General features: G+C 48.1%; 1 protein-coding gene across 6 annotated transcripts in view; it reads right to left on the bottom strand.

The window, feature by feature from the left end:
* LOC135913489 (hemicentin-1-like) overlaps nucleotides 1–20,253 on the bottom strand; it is a 708,068-nt gene that overhangs the window by 177,655 nt on the left and 510,160 nt on the right. For all 6 annotated transcript variants that reach the window (XM_065446058.2, XM_065446055.2, XM_065446056.2 and 3 more), the window contains 6 exons: nucleotides 19,711–19,890; nucleotides 13,718–13,831; nucleotides 11,706–12,008; nucleotides 9,866–9,993; nucleotides 8,254–8,377; nucleotides 3,932–4,210 (listed from right to left, as the gene is read on the bottom strand). In XM_065446058.2, coding sequence (XP_065302130.1) covers nucleotides 3,932–4,210; nucleotides 8,254–8,377; nucleotides 9,866–9,993; nucleotides 11,706–12,008; nucleotides 13,718–13,831; nucleotides 19,711–19,890 — 1,128 coding nt within the window. The remainder of the gene's footprint in view (nucleotides 1–3,931; nucleotides 4,211–8,253; nucleotides 8,378–9,865; nucleotides 9,994–11,705; nucleotides 12,009–13,717; nucleotides 13,832–19,710; nucleotides 19,891–20,253) is intronic.

Here is a 20,253-nt window from a genome sequence, read left to right as displayed (position 1 = left end):
GTATCAACAATAAATGAGTGGGTGACACCTGAGTCAATGCGCTGAAGCATGAGTGACAGTGACTACACCAACAAACACGAATGTTCGAAGCTGAACGTTTCGCGACGATCCACGTAGTAAGCGAGTGACTAGCCCTAATACGTTTTTGCTACATGCTATCACAGAGTACAGAACATCTACGTTCCAAGCCTTGTATATAGCAGGAACAAATATATCGCAATTGAACAGAACCATGGGCAATTAGGCAGAAAATGAGCAATGAGACAGTGACCGCACCGAGGAACTTTAGTGAGTCAGAAACATGACAAGTGGCTGCTTCAAAGGGTTTGCCAAATAAATAACAAACAGTAAAACTCACAGATGCCTATTTTAGTTCATAAGCGGGAAGTTCTGACAACTTGGAATATATTTCTAGCCCGGCTTTCATTACACGCACCGTATAGGCTGCTCTCGCCGTTTGGGCAAGGCGTGTTGAGCTCTGAAAGCGCTTACATGCCCTTTGACACCGTAGACAAAGCTTCGTGTTGTCCACCCAGTCACCGGCTAGGATAACAGAGGCTTGCGCAGCCGCATCGCCATGATGCGCATGCATTGTAAATACGGAAGCAACGGAGGCATCTGAGGCAAGCAATGGACGCATCACCACTTGATCAAACATGGCGGTGCCCACAGGATCGCCATGAAAAGGGACTATACAGGATGTTCAAAATTACGCGTTATGATTTTTTTTAAAACTGGGTACTGGGAGGCACGCGATGACCACCTGTTAAAATACGTTATGTGGCCAGGGCGACATAAAGTGAGATGATAATTATCTCTGTCAACAGCCCAGTTAACTAAAATTGGATAATTAACTTTTTGTTGAAAGCAGTAAGTGGGGTACGTTTGAATAGAAAAGTTAGAGGAAGTCGTGTTTCTGCAAAGTATCAGTTGAAAGAGTTCTTCTAGCATGTCTGTGCTCCAATATATCCGATTGCAAATTTTAATTGTCGCTCGCATGATTACGCATGCAAGAGAGTTAGGATCGGCGCAAACCTGCTCCCTGATGTGACGCGGCTCTTGCATGCGGCGTTTAGTCTGACAACGGGGCAGAGGCATCGACAAAGATGATAACTGTCCGCCTTTTCCTCTCGGCTTCGCCTACTTTTTAGGTATCTAACAGAAAACGCGAGGTGGTTTGAGCGTACGCGAGCGCGTCACAGTGAGCGAAATTGCAAGTTGTTGAGGGATGTGAGGTATAGAAACGTCACTTTGTAAAAGAAAATATTCAAGGTTGCCCGTGATACAGCAAGCGCAGCTGGCGAAACATCACAAACTAAGTGGTGGTAAGTTTTGGTCTAGTTTTCAAGACAGTACAGTGGAGTCGTTGCACGTGCGTGTGTGTGAGCGGTATAGAAAACTTAGAGTGGGCCCTCAGGGTTTCTTTTTTATTATTTTTGGTTACCTTTAAACAATAAACATCAAGACGATAAACGCCGCGATACCTGCGGAAAACGACTGGAGCCAACGAACTTAATGGTCTAACGGTGTAAAATAAAGTGCAGACTCTCTGCCATACACCGCAAAGGGACTTGAACGGTGGTTCCCGATTCACCACAATGGCTTTGGCATTCTGCTGCTAAGAACGAAGTTGTGGTTTGATTCCCTGTCACGGCGGCCATATTCCGGCTGCAATCACGCGCTTGTATCGAACTTTTGGTCTACGCTTGAGAACCCAAGGTGGACGAAAATAATGTTGTGCCCCTTTATACGGTGTCTGGCATATAGACCATGATGCTTTGGGATGTTACATTCAATGAGTCGATCGATGAAAGGTTTAGTTCGGTTCAGTGGAAGTTTTGCGCTGTCTGTGTTTTACGGGAAACCTCGTCTCCCTTTTGCTGCAGGCGGAACGTACCTATGATGTGACATGAGTGACCAGGGACATTGTGATTCTGGTGAGCATACTATCGCTGCTCGGGGAGCAATGGCGCGAGGGCTTCCACTCCTGTTTCCAGCTATATTTAAGACGTATATATAGGTGTAATACTTCACAAACACACTCATCACTTCGTGATCATTGCACAGAGCTTCTTTGCTTGCAGTGATCAAACCTGGTGAGACGATTTAAGCTCTACGGCTCTTTCGATCTCCTTTATAAAACTTGGCATCATAACAAGCATCTAGGTACGTTTTTTTTCTTCTTTTTAGCATTACTTTCGATACTACTTGGTTAGGGGTAATGTTCCTGAGTAGAAGTAGCCCGTGTTCAGCGGTTTCAGGTAGCTTTGCATCGGACTCTGTGTGAACCCACTTAAATAGCGGATTCCTGCCCTCTGGAACGTTCGGCGGCATGATAAAGCACTAACATATTGTGAAGGTGCAAGTTTCGTAGTCCACAGTTCATGTTAAATTAGTGGCATGGTGTGAAACTGAGCCCTCAGGGCGCCTTTCACTTGTTACCGCGCCACTCCGTACGCAGCACCTGCGAGCCGTTCTCTCCATGTCCTACCACTGCGTCCGCCAGGGCTGACACCTTTTCACACCGCTCAGTGATCTGCATAGACGAACTGGTAGTTGAGCTAGTTGGCGATTCATCTTGGCAACAACTTCAGAGCGCGCACACTACACACATACAAATACACCCACGCAAAAAGAGGACGTCGTTTCTTGAGTATGCATGTGAGTGCGTGTTTTCTTGCGTCCTTAAATTGTTACCAAGACAGTGATCAACACACTTCTTCCATTTTGAAGCCCTTTCTCGTTCTGCGAACAATCAGCGACTCTAGCCGCAACACCTGAGAAACATGTTTTGCGCCACAGCTGCGGCAGTCTGGGCTAATGTGCAATATAGTTGAAGCTGCTGTAGCAGTACGGGCCTGGCCAACGCCCGAAGGGCATGCTAGACCTAATGACCTGCGAAGCAGATAGCGACACAGGCATGCTTCCCATGAGCCGGCACATTAGCGAACGGCGGCTGTGAATCATATAAATAATAAAAACAGCGTTCAACTCGACGCCAAACACGTGGCTCTAGGACACGTATTCTCAAAACTTCTGTGTACGTAAAACAGTTTTTTCACTGGATGGCGTCCGTGTATCCGCAGCAACTTGATGGAGATCGGCATGATAACGACGTGATTACCATAGATACGATAAATATGGACGACACTATGTTAGAGAAGTTCTGCGAGAACACCAGGCCCAGAACCATGGGGCCGTACTCGCAAAAAAAAAGTTCTCACACGAAATATCGTAAGAGCTGCTTCTAGAGAATCCTGATGCCACATATATAACTAGCGAAGGTCCCCAGCTAATGGAAAACAGCACCTACAAACACAAGCTTTGTGAATTCGGCCGGTGACTCCCAACGCGAAGCACGTGCGCACATTTTTGTAGTGTGCAACCGACAGCCCAGGACCTAGGCACAGTGGCCCAAATGCCAAAGTCTAACTCACTGTTTTCTCTGATATAGCGGAGAGGTGGGTCCGCAGTCTATATTGTACGCCGTGCGCAGTCAAGTGATCTGGGAGCGTGCAGATCGGTCTGTTGCCGTCCTTAATCTCGAGAAGAGATGTGTTAGTGCCCTGGAGGTGCTGACTTCTATTGCATTGTACATGTAGCAGTACGGCGTACTCTCTGTGCCTTTTTGAAAGCTAGTCTTGTGAAAGCAAGCCTGCCGAGATCCGATGGGCTCCATCCATTGCGCGGTGTTCACACTGCCTCATTTTAAGTTGGGACCTCTGCTCCTATCGCGTCTGGTCAGGAGACCCACGCAACTGCTACGAGCTCTCAATGAAAGAAAAAGAAAAGACAAAAAAGGCACACAAAGGAAAATAAAGCAACTTGCGAAATGCCAAAAGTAACTGCTTAGATGTGTTTACAGGCAAATCATAAGTCACGGCAGTGCTCCTGAATTAAGTCAACCTGTCGAGCTAATTCCGGAACCCACCATAGACAGTGAGCGTGACGTTCATTTCTGCGGTTCCCGCTTCGCTGAGTGCCACACAGGTGAAGCTCCCCGCGTCGTGGACTCGTGCAGGGGTGATGGTCAGCGTGCCGTCGCTCGACAGTTGCATAGAGGGGCCCGGGTAGACGCGGCGCCGTCCTTCCCGGTACCAGATTCGGCGGGGCTCGGGAACGCCAGTCGCCGGGCACGGCAGCTGCACCTCCTCGCCCTCCAAAACACTGATGTCGGTGCGCAACTCCGTCAGGTTGAAACCAGGGCGCACTGTGGTACAGGTGGGGTTCTCATCGGTTAAGTGCTGTTAACTGCAATGTTGGAAGCAGTACGCTTCTGAACATACTGTCTTTCCCTTATCGAGCAAGCGATGCAATAAACTTTCAAGCTCGTGGGAAAGTGCGTGCTTGCAGTCCACTTGCGTAACGTGAGTGAGAAAAACACTGATTATTATCTGCAGCATCGCTTTTAGACACATGCAGAAAGAGTGGCGGTCTTCCTATCTGTTGAGTAGACAAAAAGTAAATTCTGTTGCGGCTCTCAGTTTCTCATAGAACATTAGTTTCAAGAACATGAAATAAAGTATCTGATACACTCGGTTGTGGCAGGTGCGCCTTCTTCAAAACGACATCCGATATCTTTATTCTTTTGATCAGAGCATCTATGATAGAAGGCAGAGTAATTTTGAGTCTTTCAGCTGTATTTCTCTGAGAGACAGGCGATTACTGAGCGGCAGTTTGGAAAGAGCAGTTAGTCAATTCACAGAGTTTCCCTATCGCTTCAACTAAATGCCTTGCTATGGTTGCGACACTGAAGCCGGTTAATGCATCAAGGCATGTGCACCTTGAATGCTGTTAGTTGTGCAGAGAAGCTTCGAGATGTGTGTTACGAAATATATAAGCGCTCATTGCAGTTTCATCCTACACTTCGTGAGGAAGGTTTTGGGGGAGAATATTGCAGTTACACCAATGTATTTCTGCAAAATTGTTTCAGAGGGCTGCTGAATACAGATCCTAATCAACATGCCTTGAACACTCACTGAAACTTCACGTGCACGCTTACATGTGGCCGTACGTGATTAATTAAAAAAAAGCTATCGATGAAATGTTCTTAAGTAGCGATTTGCACATCGTGCTTCTACAAGTATTACACTTACAGAAGCTGAATGACGCTATCGTTTTGGAGGCCGTATGCAAAATTCTGCTAGATAAAAAAAAACTAAATATAAACTAATGACCCCAAGATTTCAAAAAAAACAAAAATAAAATATCTACGCCTTTGCAAGGATGGCGGGCGGGCAATGAATGGGCGTTGCTCATGCTCATCAGTATATTTTTGCCAAAAGTACTTTGCAAAAAATAATGTATTTGGGTTTAATTAGCTAAACTTTGATAACTTGCCTAATCGACAAGCTGGCCATGTGAAAGTTGTGGTGGATGTGTAGGAATGATTGATACCAGCGTTTAAAGCAACGTAGGTCTTGTGTGTCCTTTCTTCGAACATAAAATAAAATCCCGCGAAATTACAAAAAAAGTTTCAAGGAGAAGCCATCTCATGATCACTGTCGAATGTAATGAAATTGGCATTCAAGCATTGTAGCGACACAACTTATTGATGAAAAGGCTTTTATTTACAACGTGCACTGGTCGTTCTGAGACTTGTGCTGTCATGGGTATATGCGCATACACTGTTCTCAGATATCGGGCCACGTTGCTATGGAATTTACTTGACAAGGTCAGCCATGAGCATGACGACAACTCTATGAGAATGACACATTGACGAGGATAGAATTAAATTATGGGGTTTAACGTGCCAAAACCACTATCTGATTATGAGGCACGCCGTAGTGGGGGACTCCGGAAATTTAGACCACCTGAGGTTCGTTAACGTGCACCTAATACTAAGTACACGGGTGTTTTCACATTTCGCCCGCATCGAAATGCGGTCGCCGTGGCTACGACATAATTACAACAAGAATGACGTCAATGGTATGAAGACGGCAGTATGACAACGAAGGTGTGCTGACGATGGCGTGACGACGACGGTATGACGAGAGTCGGATGACGAAGTCAGAATGACGACGACGGAATGGCCACGACGTGATCACGACGACAGTATCACAACAAATGCATGCCGACGATTGTATGACAGAGACACAATTACCACGATGGCTTGACAACAGTATGGTGAGAATGGGACGACTATGAGCGTATGACTACAATGGCATTACAACTGTATGACGACGATGGCGTGAGGTGAACGGCCTAATGAGAATCGGATGAGGAAGTTGGAGTGATGACGATGGAACAATCACGACGTCATCACTTGGACGGTGTGAAAACGAATGTATGACGACTGCACGATGAAGATAGTGTGACAACGCTGGCATGAAAAGAACCGGAGGATGAAGCTTGAACGACGGCGAATTAACGAACACGATGGCCTCACATCCACGAGCAAACAGACAGTGGTCTGTTTGGCATAAAGGAAGTCAGAAGATAAAGCTGTAACGATGCCAACAGAATAACCATGACGGCCTCACGGCGACGGTATGACAACAAATTCATGACGACCGTAGGAAGAAGACGGCGTGACGTAGAGGAAATGTCGAGACTCGGGTGACGAAGTTGAAATGGCGATGATTGAATTTGCGGGGGTGAGCGTGCAACATAGGAGGCGGAACGGTGCGACATCGTGGGAGTGATATCGCGACCGATTCGACGATTGTGATTGACCGAGATATAGTCATATTCCTTAGTTTAGTCTCCTAGGGAAGCCGACGCTTTTAAAAGCGGAGACTTTTGCTGCACTGAGGAGGTGGGCTGACGTGTCCTGATGTGAACTCAGTCATTTAATGCGTTCCTTCCCGGAGTGGGCTTCTGTATCTGGAGCCAGTGTTATAGTGTAAACAAAATCTTTTTTCCTTCATTCCTACTACCAGACGCACTCATTAACGTGGCTGGAAGATTCCTAGCCTAAACGCCACTTCGAGCTGCTACACACAACGCCAGCTCTCTGTGTGCCATCTTGCCAGAAAAAGAAGGAAGTGCGTTGTATACACTGTAGATGCACTGCGTTGAACACCCCACATGTTAAAAAAAAATAAACAGCATAAATTACCTCGCATTACGGAAATCTGATACTTGAACTGCTGATCAGAATAAAGAAATACAAATCATTTGTTCTACGTGAGAATGTGTCGCAGATGCGTGTTACGCTTGCGCATCGTCTGACTACATTATAATGGAGCTAGAGCAGCTTCTAGCGGCGCTGTAATATGGAATCCTGAAGCTGCCAATAGCCCGACGTATGTAAATTTACATTTGGGCCAACTTAATTTGGTAGGATTGTAGCCTCGTATGCTGGAATAGTTCTTCAAGATTCAAGTTTGAAATGAAGTGGCTAGTGGCGTGTACAAGTCTAGTCACCTATGCATTCGCTCTATGTATTGTTGGACAACTATTTGGCTAGTGCAGCACTGGCTTTCACATACACATTAACGCATGAGCGTAATACATAGACGATGTAATTTTTCTTTCTTTATTAACCGCTCATTTGTCAGCAAAAACTTCAGGGAAAAACTTGATACCAGTCAAATCGATCTCTAGCGAAGAATCTCTGAGCAGCTGGCATCTTCACAATAACCGAGAACTGCACCAGCTTCGTTCAGGCTCAAAGGGTAGCGGCCGAACCGGGCCGAGCCTGGTACTGGCGAGGTTTAATACCACTGGGCAGTGCTCGGGCGGGCCTGCCCATCGCACTTTCCGGCTCGGGACTGCTCCGGGCCAGAAAAAAAATTGCCCGTGCAGTGCTCTAACTCCAACAGGGCAAGCTTGCAAGGTAATTAGAACGCATATGAACTGGTGCGCATTATTTTTTGCATACAAACTTGCTACAGGAAGAAAAAAAAATGTGGGACAGAATTACAAAGAAATTTGTACACTGAATATTGCGAATAAGTTCCACGGAAATCCGCCAGATGGAGGAAGATTCAGCCTTTTCTTTTCATCAATTTGTACAATATAGAGCGATTTGCGGGAGCGGTTCTTAAGAAGTGGCTTTAGGAAATCGCGTAAATGAACGTAACGTTGCTGAAGGCTGCAGGCCAATGACAAACACTTCTTAAGAATCATAGGGCTTGTGAGTCCGGACCCATATCAAACCACTTCTGTTACGGGAGAAGAACATCGCAATAGATCTTTGCGTCATTGCGCCTGATAACTAGGAAACCTCTTTTCTTCCTTTTTTTCGTAAGAACCACTGCAGCAGGCATTCATCAAGTGCACACCATCGTACAAAGGAAAGCAACTTACCGAGGACAACGAGGATGAAGTCCTTCTCGGCCACTCCGGCGTCATTGGATGCCTGGCAGACGTAATGGCCCGCGTCTTCGGCGCTCGCATTTGGCAGCTTGAAGAAAGAACCTTCTTCGGGAAGCTGCAGGAGGCGAACGTTAATCATGTCTCCTACACGGAACGGCGTGTGTTACACCAGATTGTTTCTGTCATCCGTAACGGCGGCGCCTTTTCAGAAGCTTCAATATTACCGATGGGGAAAGCAGCGTTTCTGTACTGTTGTATATCGACTGCACTAGCATGCAGTGAACGTTTTAAACCCAGAAGAATCGTGCTTCAAAAAGAGGGAGAAATGGAACCGACAGCTTCTTACCCAGCGTCGGTTGAACAACATGATTTAATGAGAGTAATAAAAAACAAGCGTTTCCACCACCTTCACTACCTACCCCGGCTTGAGGCCTCTCCAATTTGCGATATGCGCAATAGCAAGGCACACATGAAAGATGACAACAGAGTCGCTGTCAGAACGCTGGAGTGAGTGAGCGCGCCACCAGAAGCGAGCGAATTGACCTTCGAGCTGCCGCCCGCATCAAAGCGGACTAAGCGAAAACACAGGGCGCGGCGGACTCTGTACGTGTCGCAGATGGCTTATATGCAGCGACCCGGGTGGGCGCGCGATTCACTTTGATGTTCACGTTTGTTTACTTTATTGGCACTGAAAAAGCCAACTTCGAACAGTGTAGTGAAGCCAACTTTCTCTAGAATTAAATTATGGGTGTAGAGCAAATAAACATACTATTCTGGGTCTAATTCGGGCATTCATTTAATTAGGCGATTGAATCAAACACTTTAAAAATGGCATTCCGAAACGATTTTTCAAAAATAACTCTGGAGGTAAAGCCTTAAAGCTATGTGAACTCAAATCAATTAAGTCTAGCTGCAACACAGAACATTAGTTGCCTTGCTTCATCGACAACCTCAGGCATCACAACATATTTTATGGTTTGGCACCTACTTACCAAGAAAACCGGACAAAATGCATGAGTATTTGGTATAACTCCGCCCTCATAATGCGCAACTAAAGCAATTAAAACTAAATGGTAACCTAACGGAAGCAAGGTGAAACTTCCCCAATTCACGAGCAGGTAGCTTCACGCTCAGGTGGCTCGTGTGACAGTATGCTGTGCCATGAATCAGCGTTGCCTCGGAGAAATGCGCGCAGCAGTACAACTATACCTTCTTTCATGTTTTTCCTCATGCTACATCAACCGATTAATTGCGTATAAATGAGTAATAAAAAATCGGAGGGTTGGAATAGCTCAGTACAAGGCACTATTGGTAATAAAATCACCTCGAACGCTTCTCGAATGGGCGCCGCAGTGCTACAGTTGACCTCCTTTGGGGGGAGGGGGGGGGCGAGCCCCTCCTTTAAAAAAATGGAGGGGGCGGGGCGTGCTCCCCTGCAACCCCCGCCCCCGACTTTAAGCACTGATTGCGACTCCCACGACCGATTGAGTAAGTTACCCAACTGAAAGATTGTCATAGTTGCGAATCCCGCACATTATTCCGTGAAAACGCAGTGATGGAGTAGTATTTTATAGTCGCGAGACATGGTGAGCCCGGCACTCGCCTTGTTTTCGTACAGCGACCAAGAGACGACCGGTTCGGGGATTCCGCGAGGAAAACACTCCAGCGTCACGCTGCCGCTTTCCATGACGAAGACCTCCTCCGCGTCTGGTTCCTCAAAATAAGGCGGCACTGAAAATCGGAAGTATCGATTGAGGTCGGAAGCTCATGTGACGCTATCCCGGAACATTTCTTTGCATCACTCCGGCTCCCGTAACAGCCTTAGCGACAATTAGCCATTACACAGTCAAAACCTCCAATAATGCCAAAACCGCCAAAAAACGGGAACAATTTCGGCCATTGGAGTGCGCGAAACAAACTGGGAGGCTACAGCGAGCACAAAGCCGCGCCCTTGAAGGCGACGTTCCGTTTGGATCTCCTTTTTCACAGAACGTCACTGACGTCCTGTTTACGGGTAGCCAGCGCGTTGCAGCGCCATGGTCGCCCGCTGCTGGGTGACGTAATCTGAACCCCGGCTTGGGTGTCACGGCTTTGCGCTGGCTGTAAAACCCCCCACCTTCAGTTAAGGTTTCGCGCACTCTGACAGCCGCAATTCGTCGTGCTACAATTATGCGGGTAATCGCATTTTTGCGGATCCAAAAGCTGATATAGCTTGTACGGAGAGCTCACTTCAATTTACCGATTACTACGGCCCCGCTGAAATTAGAAGCCGTAACGTTAATCCATGGATGCTTGTTAATCAGCGACTAATTATCACACATCACCCGTCACCCCACGGTCGCCACGACTGAAGGCGGAACCGCATGGCGCGGTTTTAGGCGCGATTGACGCGCGGGTGGTGGGACGCGCGGATCATTTTGACGCGTGCCCAGCGTGGTCCGTCACGAAATCGCGCCGCCGGGTGCTGCTGCTCGGAGTAGAAAAAAAAAACGCGTCGCGTGGCGCGTCCACCAATAAGAGTTCAGGTAAGTCACGTGGCTTTAGGTCACGTGGCATGTTGGCTTTTTTTTTGCCACTAGATGGCCCTGTTCTCTGCGCATCGCGACAGAACTTCCTTGGCGCATTTTTTTTTTTTTCTCGGCAGAACTGGCACGCGCGTCAAAGAAAACACGTGCTACCGTGATTTCGTTCGCGCATCGTGTTGGTTCGCGCATCGTGTTCACCTGAACTGGACAAAGCAACCTTCAACGAGGCCTTAATAACTAAAGTGTAGAAGCGTCGCGCCTCATCGCTAATGCTGGCAAGACAATTTGCTAATAATATTACGAGTGTATGGTACACGCTCTCTTCTCAGCCATGCAGGCCGCACCCACATATACCTCCTGACCCGCATTATTTCTTGCTGCAGTATTAGCATCCCCCTTAATAGTAGCAGTCGCCTCTTCTGCTCGGTAGTAAGCGGCCGACGTAAGTTGTAAACAAGCAGGGGCTTCTCAGCATGCGGAAGGTACACAGTCGCAGTTTCGCACACAATATTGCTGCTTGAAATTAAGTTTGATAAGTACACTTCGGAAATAAATGTCGCTGTCTAATTACACTAAGATTATTTTTATTGTAGTGTTCTGTAAGTTTAAGGGCATATGATATATGTGGTAACAGAGACAATACATGTCGTTGAGAGTAACGTTGTCTGGCAACCCGGAAAACGCGGCCCGATAGCGCCGCTTCTTTTTTTCGTACGGGTACTCGATACTCGCGCGTCGGCGGCAACGCGGGCGTTTGCCGCGCGTCGCGTTTTTCGCTCGCGAAAAACGCGCCATGCGGTTCCAGCTTGACAGCTTGTCCCCAAATGAACCATCCTGTATTTCAGAACGGGCTGGATCAAATATCACTCAAAGTCTTCGCAGAAACACGAGCGTGACATCCGACAAAGCCTCGCTCACCCAGGACGTCCAGGAAAGTGGTGAAGCTGGCTTCACCCGCCGCGTTGGTGGCCGTGCACGTGTAGTAGCCGGCATCCTCTGGCTGAACGTGGCTCACCCGGAGTTCGTCTGCGGTGGCCAGAGCCAGGTTTGCGGGAAGCCGGTCCGGCGCCAGCGAGCGGCCATCCAGGCGCCAGTTGGTGGACACTGCCGACCGCAGCTGCCCATCCTTGGTGAGGAACGGACAGCGGACGACCACGTCGTCGCCCTGCCTCGCCATCAGCACGTCGGTGGTGCCCGTCTTGGCGCCGAAGTCCGGTGGCTCTGGCCGCAGAACGAATAAATCAGCAACGCGCCTAACGTTCCTGACTGCCCAAAGAAGGACGCCTTGACTGAGAAAGACGCCTTGACCAGAAGCGCATTTTCGCGCCGTGCACTACACCTGGAATTACTATGTGCGTGCAGAGAAATTAAAAAAACACAGCTTGTCTACGCGTGAACGCAAATGTTCCGCCGCCAGCAGTGTATGAGGCCGTAACATATCCTTCCCCTGGGCGTCACACGAAAAGAATTACAGAACCATTGCTCAACTATACCTAAAGAAAGCGTTGTTCATTGCGATGGCACCAGGCGCATTTTCGAACACTGCGTCAGCTGCTTTGTCATGAAATAACTTTCATGCATTTGCGTTTTCTTTTTTCAGAATCACTGAAAGCCAACTGATCGAATAAAGAGAGAGCCACAAAGGCTTCGTGTGCGACAGGAAGAAATTGAACTGATAGAGCAATGTTGTTTCAGGTACCTCACAACGCACTTTACGGCCTTTTTAATGAAGATTTTCTTTCATGAATTTGCTCAATAATGAATAATTCAACTGTTCTAGCTAGGATATCCAATTTCGCAGTAGACAACTAGTAATACAGCACATCACACAGCTAATGCCGCAACGCATAAAACTTTCCGTAACCTTCGGAATCATGCGGGCACTTAGAGAAACAATGGAATGCGAATGTTACGTAGTTTACGCGTATAAATGCTTGACGCAGTGCAACCGACGGGCCCCCTGCGTTGTGTGTGCACCTGTCGATCCTCGCGCGTCATATGTGTGCATGCTGCCGCGCTATACAAGCACATGTCAGCGCTCCCGCGATGGAAGCGCGTGCGGCTGCACCCTAGCCAACAGGGGTGTTCTCCCGTGGCGCTGTCCGATTTCGCCGTATTGTCGAATTCTGCAAGGACGTCGTTCTTGAGTCGATCAGGACGGCCGTAGAATTAATTAACGAACGCTTCAAATATTATAATTAAATTAAAGGTGTCAATGAGACAATTGTAGAGCAACATGAAAAACTCCCGATACCGCTTTCTGTTGCTCAATACGTGCTACATAATGGTTTTCTGAGCGTGAAAGCAGGCCGCGAATGCACGCAACATAGTCGCGCGACTGACCGCTTGAGGCCCTTTGCACATATTCGCGGGCGTCTTTCACGCTTAGAGAAAAACCTCTATGTAGCACGTATTGAGCAACAGAAAGCTGTATCGGGAGTTTTTCATGTTGCTCTACAATTTTCTCATTGACACTTTTAATCTAATTACAATACTTGAGGCGTTCAGTAATTAATTAGGACTAATTATGCAATTAGGCGGAATGCAAGAATACTCTGAGTACCTCCAAGCGACGGCAAGCAACATTACCTTGGTTCTGTCCAGCTATGTCGCATTTACATATTTTTAAATCTTGACGCATGATAGTTGGGACAACCTGCATACGTGCATACATTCTGAGGCCGAACTAAACGACATGTGTTAGGAACGAGACGCCAAGCTGCGTGTAATAGAAAAAATAATGGGTGAAACCTTATGGATAATGCTTGCATACAGCAGGCCGCACACGTCTATGGCTACTCACTTTGTTTCACACATAAAGACGCGGTTAAATTTGTAACGCTAAATACTAATGAGATATCCGCCAAGACCAGAACCAGATCCAAGACATTAAATAAATTAGTTAAACATGCACGCATGCCCATGCTTACCAATAACAGACAGAACATATTGAAGCTCGTCGCTGCCTTCAGGATTAGACGCTTCACACTCGTAGACACCAGCGTCGGAAGCCGTGGAAACTTGTACAAGCAAAGTTTGTCCACCTTGAACGATAAGGAAATGTTCGCCAAGCCCCATTAAACACACGAGTTGGCAGTATCACCTGGAATTACACTTTAAAGAATATACAACATGGTATATAACCACCATGCATTGCTTCACATTTATTCAGCAAGATGAAATCATCGGTGCAAACCCGCTTTTAAATACTAGAAATAACTGTAATTTGATCGGACTTAAGCAGTGGGACCAGATGCACACCACTGCAGGTAAAACAAGGTGAAGCAGTGCCGCTGCAAGCCGACCAGCTCACTCAATGTGAAGACCACCAAAGTCTGCTTTACTGAAAGACGTTCAGTATATAGGAGCAGGCAGCGTTCCGTGAACACAAGCACATGGCAAAGTTTAATGGCCCCGTGGGAGCCGCACTTGACAGGACCTAGTGCCTCGGCAAGAAGACTGTGAATGACATGGATTTTATTGTCCGTATATTATGGTACTTAGAAAAACACAGATGTCAGGGCCTATTAAAGTCACCGTGCAATTATACACTACTCTGCAGGGGCCACGCTCACTTGTTGAGACTGCTCGTCCGGAATATTCGCTTCTCCATGGCTATCGCGATGCTCCCCGATCAGAGAAGTAACAGCTGAACGATGACTTCGACACTATGGACCGCAGAATTTGGCACTTGTCAGAGCTCAAAACAGACGTTTGAGCGATCACTCTTTTGCGGCTTTGTCATGAGCAGTGGGATTGAGCCCCCAATCCTTACAACTGGTGGCAGCGGTGGGATCGACCTCTACAACCCTTACAACTGGTGGCAGTGGTGGGGTGAACTTTGCGACCTGGTGCTGTGTCTGCGGTGAGTGCTTGGTCCTTGCTTTGACTCTCTAGACTTCATTTTGTGGTTGTTTTGTTTAGAACAGCTGGGAAGCTAGATTGTTCATTGTTAGCTAGGTTGTGTTTTCCTAGGTAGGTTTAGCGAGCGAGACCAAGGCAGTAAAGCAGCAATCATGGAGTTAAGGACACTGCTGAGAGACGAATTGTTGATTGTTGGTGAGGAACTGGGCGTAGATGTACGCAAGGAAATGCTAAAATCGGAATTATTGCAGCTAATTTCCAAACAGGGCAGTGAGGAAGAAATTGAAATGGGGTTGGAACTTCTGAAAGAAAGAGAGAAACGGGGCAGAGAGAGAGAGGAACGCGAGTTAAGAAAAATGCAACTTGAACTTGAAAGCAAACGTTTGGAGTTGTCTTAAGGAAGTGAAGGGCCTCTGGGACGATCAAGTGAGCCAGAATCATACCGCATGGACAGGCTGTTAAAGCCATTTGAGGTCGGGAATGACATAGGCTTGTTCCTAAGCAATGTCGAAAGGCCTTGCGAGAAGATGAACTTCGGTTCGAGTACATGGCCACAGCGGCTGCTGTCTATGTTGCCGTGTGAGGCTGCAGAGGTAATCGCCACACTCGCTGCGGAAGATGCATATGATTATGCGAAGGTTAAGACTAGTCTTCTGAGGAAATACCGCCTTTCAGCCGAAGCTTTTCGGCAAAGGTTTAGGTGCACAAGCAAGAAAGATAGCGAGGGGTATCAGGAGTTTGCATATAGCTTAAAGACAAACTTAGTCGAGTGGTTAAAAAGCGCAGAAGCGAGCGAGGGCAGAGACAGGATCATTGAATGCATGTGTCTAGAGCAGTTTTACAAAAGCATCCCACCATCTGTGAAGCTGTAGGTGCAAGACAGAGGAGATGTAAACACTGTGGAAAGGGCGGAGGAATTAGCTGAAGAGCACGCTACGCGTAGAAAGCTAAACGCCCAGGACGGTAATTGGGACGGTCGAAATGCACCGCGCAAACCATTTCCGTTCAAGAGGGGTTCGCATACTAGACGATCGGAGCCTGTAGACGTGGAAGAAAAGCCCGCAAGAAAGAGCGAGGAGAAACCTAACGGGGAAACCATACAAAAAGAGCACAAAAGAAAAGTCGAATCTTTTAGACCGACCCGCTGCTATAAGCCCCACAAACTGGGACATCTCGCTGTGAACTGCGGAAAGCCTAGCGTAGTTTTTTCCTACCTAGATGAGAAACACGAGAATATGGAACTTTTAAGCCCATTTCTTCACGACCTGGAAGTTAATAATAAACCATGCCGGGTGCTAAGAGACAGTGCCACCACGATGAACATTGCCCATCCATCTTACGTGACGGTAGATGACTTCACTGGAGAAGTAGCATGGATCAAACAGGTTGTAGAAGAACACAGCGTGTGCCTGCCCATGACCAAAGTCAGAATCAGTGGACCATTCGGGGAGCTAGTGACCGAGGCTGCAGTTTCCAAATTTTGTCACTGCAGTACCCTTACATTTTTTCGAATCGTTTGAATCGGTTACTGTGTGAAAAAGGGCTTAAATAGGGAGAGGGCACCGTACAGGCATTGACCCGAGGCCGAACTCGTAAAATCGCGTCGCTTTCGGCTGAAAATGCACAAGCTGCGCAAGCTGCTCCAGCGGAAGCAACAAAAGAGTTAACTTCAATAACCGAATCCGAGCCAGGCTCGAGGGATGAAAAAACAGTTGGGGAACGCATGCCAGCTGACCAGCTCAATGAGAGCGTATCGCCAGGGTGTCAAAGTTCACCCCTGCAGGAAGATCCCACTGATGCATTCGCCAGCGAGACAGGGTCATTACTATCACCGGCCTCAAAGAACTTTGATCAGCTCTTTAACGTGTGGACAGAGAGTCACTGGCAGCGGAGCAAAAGAATGATGACAGCTTAGCTAAATTGCACCACGCTAGGCGCAATGTGACGATACAAGAGAGAGGAGGATTGTTGTATCGGCACTACAGAAATCGAAAGGGTAGGATTCTGAATCAGTTAGTCGTACCTACTAAGTACAGGGAGGACCTTTTGAGTCTATGTCATGGAAATGGGTGGTCCGGCCACCTAGGCATAAACAAATCAAAGGAAGGATTGCTTATGGAATACTACTTTTATACTTTATACTATTTCGTAAGATCATGCGACGCCTGCGCTGTTAAGAACGGCCTGCTGAGGTGCAAGTTTGCCAGCCAGTTGCGAGAGCGGTGTCGACTTTTCCTGGAAAGCCACCGTCACCCTCTAGCCAAACGGCATCACTAAGTCTACTGTGTGCGGTGGACAATGCCGCATCCTCGACTCTCCGTCGCAGGAGCCGAGATGAGTTCGACGAACCAGGCTTTGTGACGGAACACGCCACCACCGACCCGGTCTGCTGTGAGCAAGGGAGTCCCCGAGGGAACGTAGTTGGAGGCCCCTTCCCACGCACCGTTCCTGAAGCAAGCCCCGAGTTCTGCGAAGACCGTCTGTCCTCGGTGGGGTCCGTGAACCCGGTGCGGAAGCGTTTTCCGGACCGTGAAACCGGTGCGGAAGCCCTCCCGCTGCAAGGCGGCTCGTCTACTGGTCGAACGTTTCCCTCACCTAGGGATCGAGGGAGGACCGAGTGCTTATAAACCGCTGTTGTGCGGCTGCTCAGTGAACTTTCTCTCGCAGTCATGCTAAACTGATGAACTCCAACGTCCTTATGTAGATACTGTAAATAAACCCATATTCCTCTGTTAGGCCGCTCATCTGTCGAACAGGCAGAATGGACGGTGTAGGGCTGCATGATTGTTTTGTATATACTTTTGCAGTGCCGCGAGTTGCCCATGCGTTTTGTCAATGGGGAAGCGTCCACCCCCCAGCGCGTCGGGCAGCAACCGTTTCTGTTTTTGAGGGGTCGGACGGCCAGCGTGGTGTCGGGTGACGCGCCGAGGCGCGAGCCGGGGGGGGGGGGGGCGGTTCGGAGGCGGAAAACGGATTCGGAGAACATGCTCTTACGCGCGCTGTGTTGACATTCCGCCGATGGTCATAATAGGGCCACGCGGACAAACCTCGAGTGGGGTGGTGGTATACGCGACGTTGTGGCGCCGGCTCCTGAGTCCCCTGCTGGTTAAAGACGCAGCTGCTAGCAATGTTGACCACGTGTTGCGCGTGCGGAACGGGGGGTTCACGCCCCTACGCATTCGGGCGGCAACCACGTGCATCTTGTTTTGAGCGCTGAGGAGAGCCCGCTTGGTGTCGTATTACAACTTGCAGTGCGCGCCGTGGAGAGGGGCGTGGTGCGCATGCGGAGGCCGCGTTCGGAGAACGTCGTTTTAAGAGCACCGAGTCCGGATGCCGCCAGCGGTCATTATTTTTCTACGAGGAAAAACCTTGACGGGGACTGCGGCACGCGGTGTTGAGACACCAGCGCCCGAGCCCCCTGCTGGCTAGAAACGCCGCTGAGGTGCGAGATGGCCTCAATAAATCGTGCGGGCCTGGCGTGTTTGCCGAGGCCGTCACTGACCAGGTGGAAATAGGAGGGGGAGACGAAGATGTGGGAAGAGGGAAAACAGGGTGGTTTTCCAGTAGATTTACTTTTGAGAGTAAGCCCATCCTTTTGGGTTGTGGCTTAAGAAACTGTCAAATCTCATTGGCAATTGCTTCCGTGGGATGGGCTAACGACCCTACCGCCCTTTTTCTTTGTCTCTTTCCCCTATAACAATCGAGGGGAGGTGCTTCTTCCTCAGTATAGGCTGTAATCACTAAACCTGATAGAACAGTAAGACTCCGTACGATGCAACGCTAGTCTGGGCCCTAACCACTTAGTAGTAGAGCAGTGAGACTCGGTTGGTCGTATGTAGTGACAGTTGTCCTAGGCTCTAACTTAAGAAAAAGTAGAAGAGTAAGGCGCTGTTGACTTGTGTCTTTTGTATCAGTGTTCTTTTGCTGACTCTGTATTTGACTGTGTAAATATTTCCGTTGCAATATATCTTCAAGTTTTGTTACCTCCAACCTGCCTCCTGCTTCATCAACGCCGATAATCACCTTGAAGAGACTTTGGTCGACTTCAAGGAGAAAAGAACAGACAAAACTTAACTTTCCTCCTTCTCGATGAAAAGCACTCCTTCCCTTCAATAACGTTCTCAGCGCGGATAAGTTGGACGACGGCATGGGCCAGCTACCTTCTAATTCATGCCCGACTCCAATCTTGACAACGATTTACGAGCGGTGGGATTGAGCCCCCAATCCTTACAACGGGAAAAGTTAGTCTGACACAGCCTTATCACAAATATGGCCTTACACAAAAGCGCAAGAGACGGGCCTCCAATTTGTAGGTGGAAGATCACATAAATGTGCATCTGAGCTTTCCTGTTGCTATCATGAACCGCAGCGTCTCATCTTGAAACATACCAGTGAAATTGAGACACGCACGCATGAACCATAAGAAAGCGTCGAGAATAATATTCAGAAGGCGGGTTCAGTGCAGGGTTCAAAAATAGTGTCATTCGTTGCAACTGACCAGTTTTTGTACCGATTAGTTCTCTATACCAAAGTACAAACGGACAAAGTCATCGTAACTAAGACTAGAAGTTTTCAGGTTAGCCTAATTAGTGCTTGACAAAAAAGACAAGCTGTGGGCAGTCTATACGAGACACGTGACAGGAAGATGCTTGAAAGCATCATGTTCGCTTTGTGAATGTGGCCTACGAACGTGTCGTTAGCATAAAGCGAAATGTGAGCGTACAAAAAAGCTGTTCATTATATAACCTCTTACGAGTAATTACACAGGATAGCGACACTTCATAGCCCTATGCATCCGGTTCCTGAGCACAGCGTAGATCGAAATGTGCGTTTTGTAGCATACATCAAGCCAGTGTTACAAATGTGGGTGAACCTAGAAGCGCAACGACGCAAAGCAGTTGTTTTAGAATTGTTCGCTTTTGAATTTGTTCTAACAGCACGTCACAAAAACGTACACGAAGGGGCATGTTTCGAATTTGTCGATACCCTGGATCAAGGCCATTCGGCTTTTAAGACCCGGGTGGGTCCCTTGGGTGGCATCCAGAGACGATCGCCTTACCTGAGAGGAAGGTAAAGCGCGAATCTTGGAGGTCGTTGGCGAAGAGCGGTGCGCCGTCTTTCATCCAGCGAAGCGAGGGCTCCGGGGAACCGGTGACTCGGCACTCGAGCTTCGCACTCTCTCCTAAGGCGACGCTCAGTTCGCGCCCTTTTTCGCTGGGCTTCGTTATGGATGCTGGCACTGCAACGAGGCCGAAACTGAATGAAGGAATGAATGAACGAATGAATCGATGTATATGCGTATACGGCAGCTTCCAGGCAGAACACACCTAAACACGATCTAGCTCGTGAACTTGCTAGCAAAACCATCAGCAATCGACAGCAGACTATGACAGAATATCAGGAAGTGTACTCCTCTGGGCTCAGATTTCGTTGGCACGTCTGACAGAACCGAGCGGCAAGCCTGCCTAATGCTACATTGATTACGGAAATTATATTGTTATACCGTCAACTCCAATGTTGTTCACTGCTATGGACTGCGTTGGTATTGCACGCACTGGGGTGTTTATTTCCATCAATTTTCCAGGCGAAGGGAGATTTATAG

Source organism: Dermacentor albipictus, unplaced genomic scaffold (genome assembly GCF_038994185.2).
Source record: "Dermacentor albipictus isolate Rhodes 1998 colony unplaced genomic scaffold, USDA_Dalb.pri_finalv2 scaffold_14, whole genome shotgun sequence".
Taxonomy (NCBI): domain Eukaryota; kingdom Metazoa; phylum Arthropoda; class Arachnida; order Ixodida; family Ixodidae; genus Dermacentor; species Dermacentor albipictus.
This window is presented reverse-complemented; position numbering and strand designations above follow the sequence as displayed.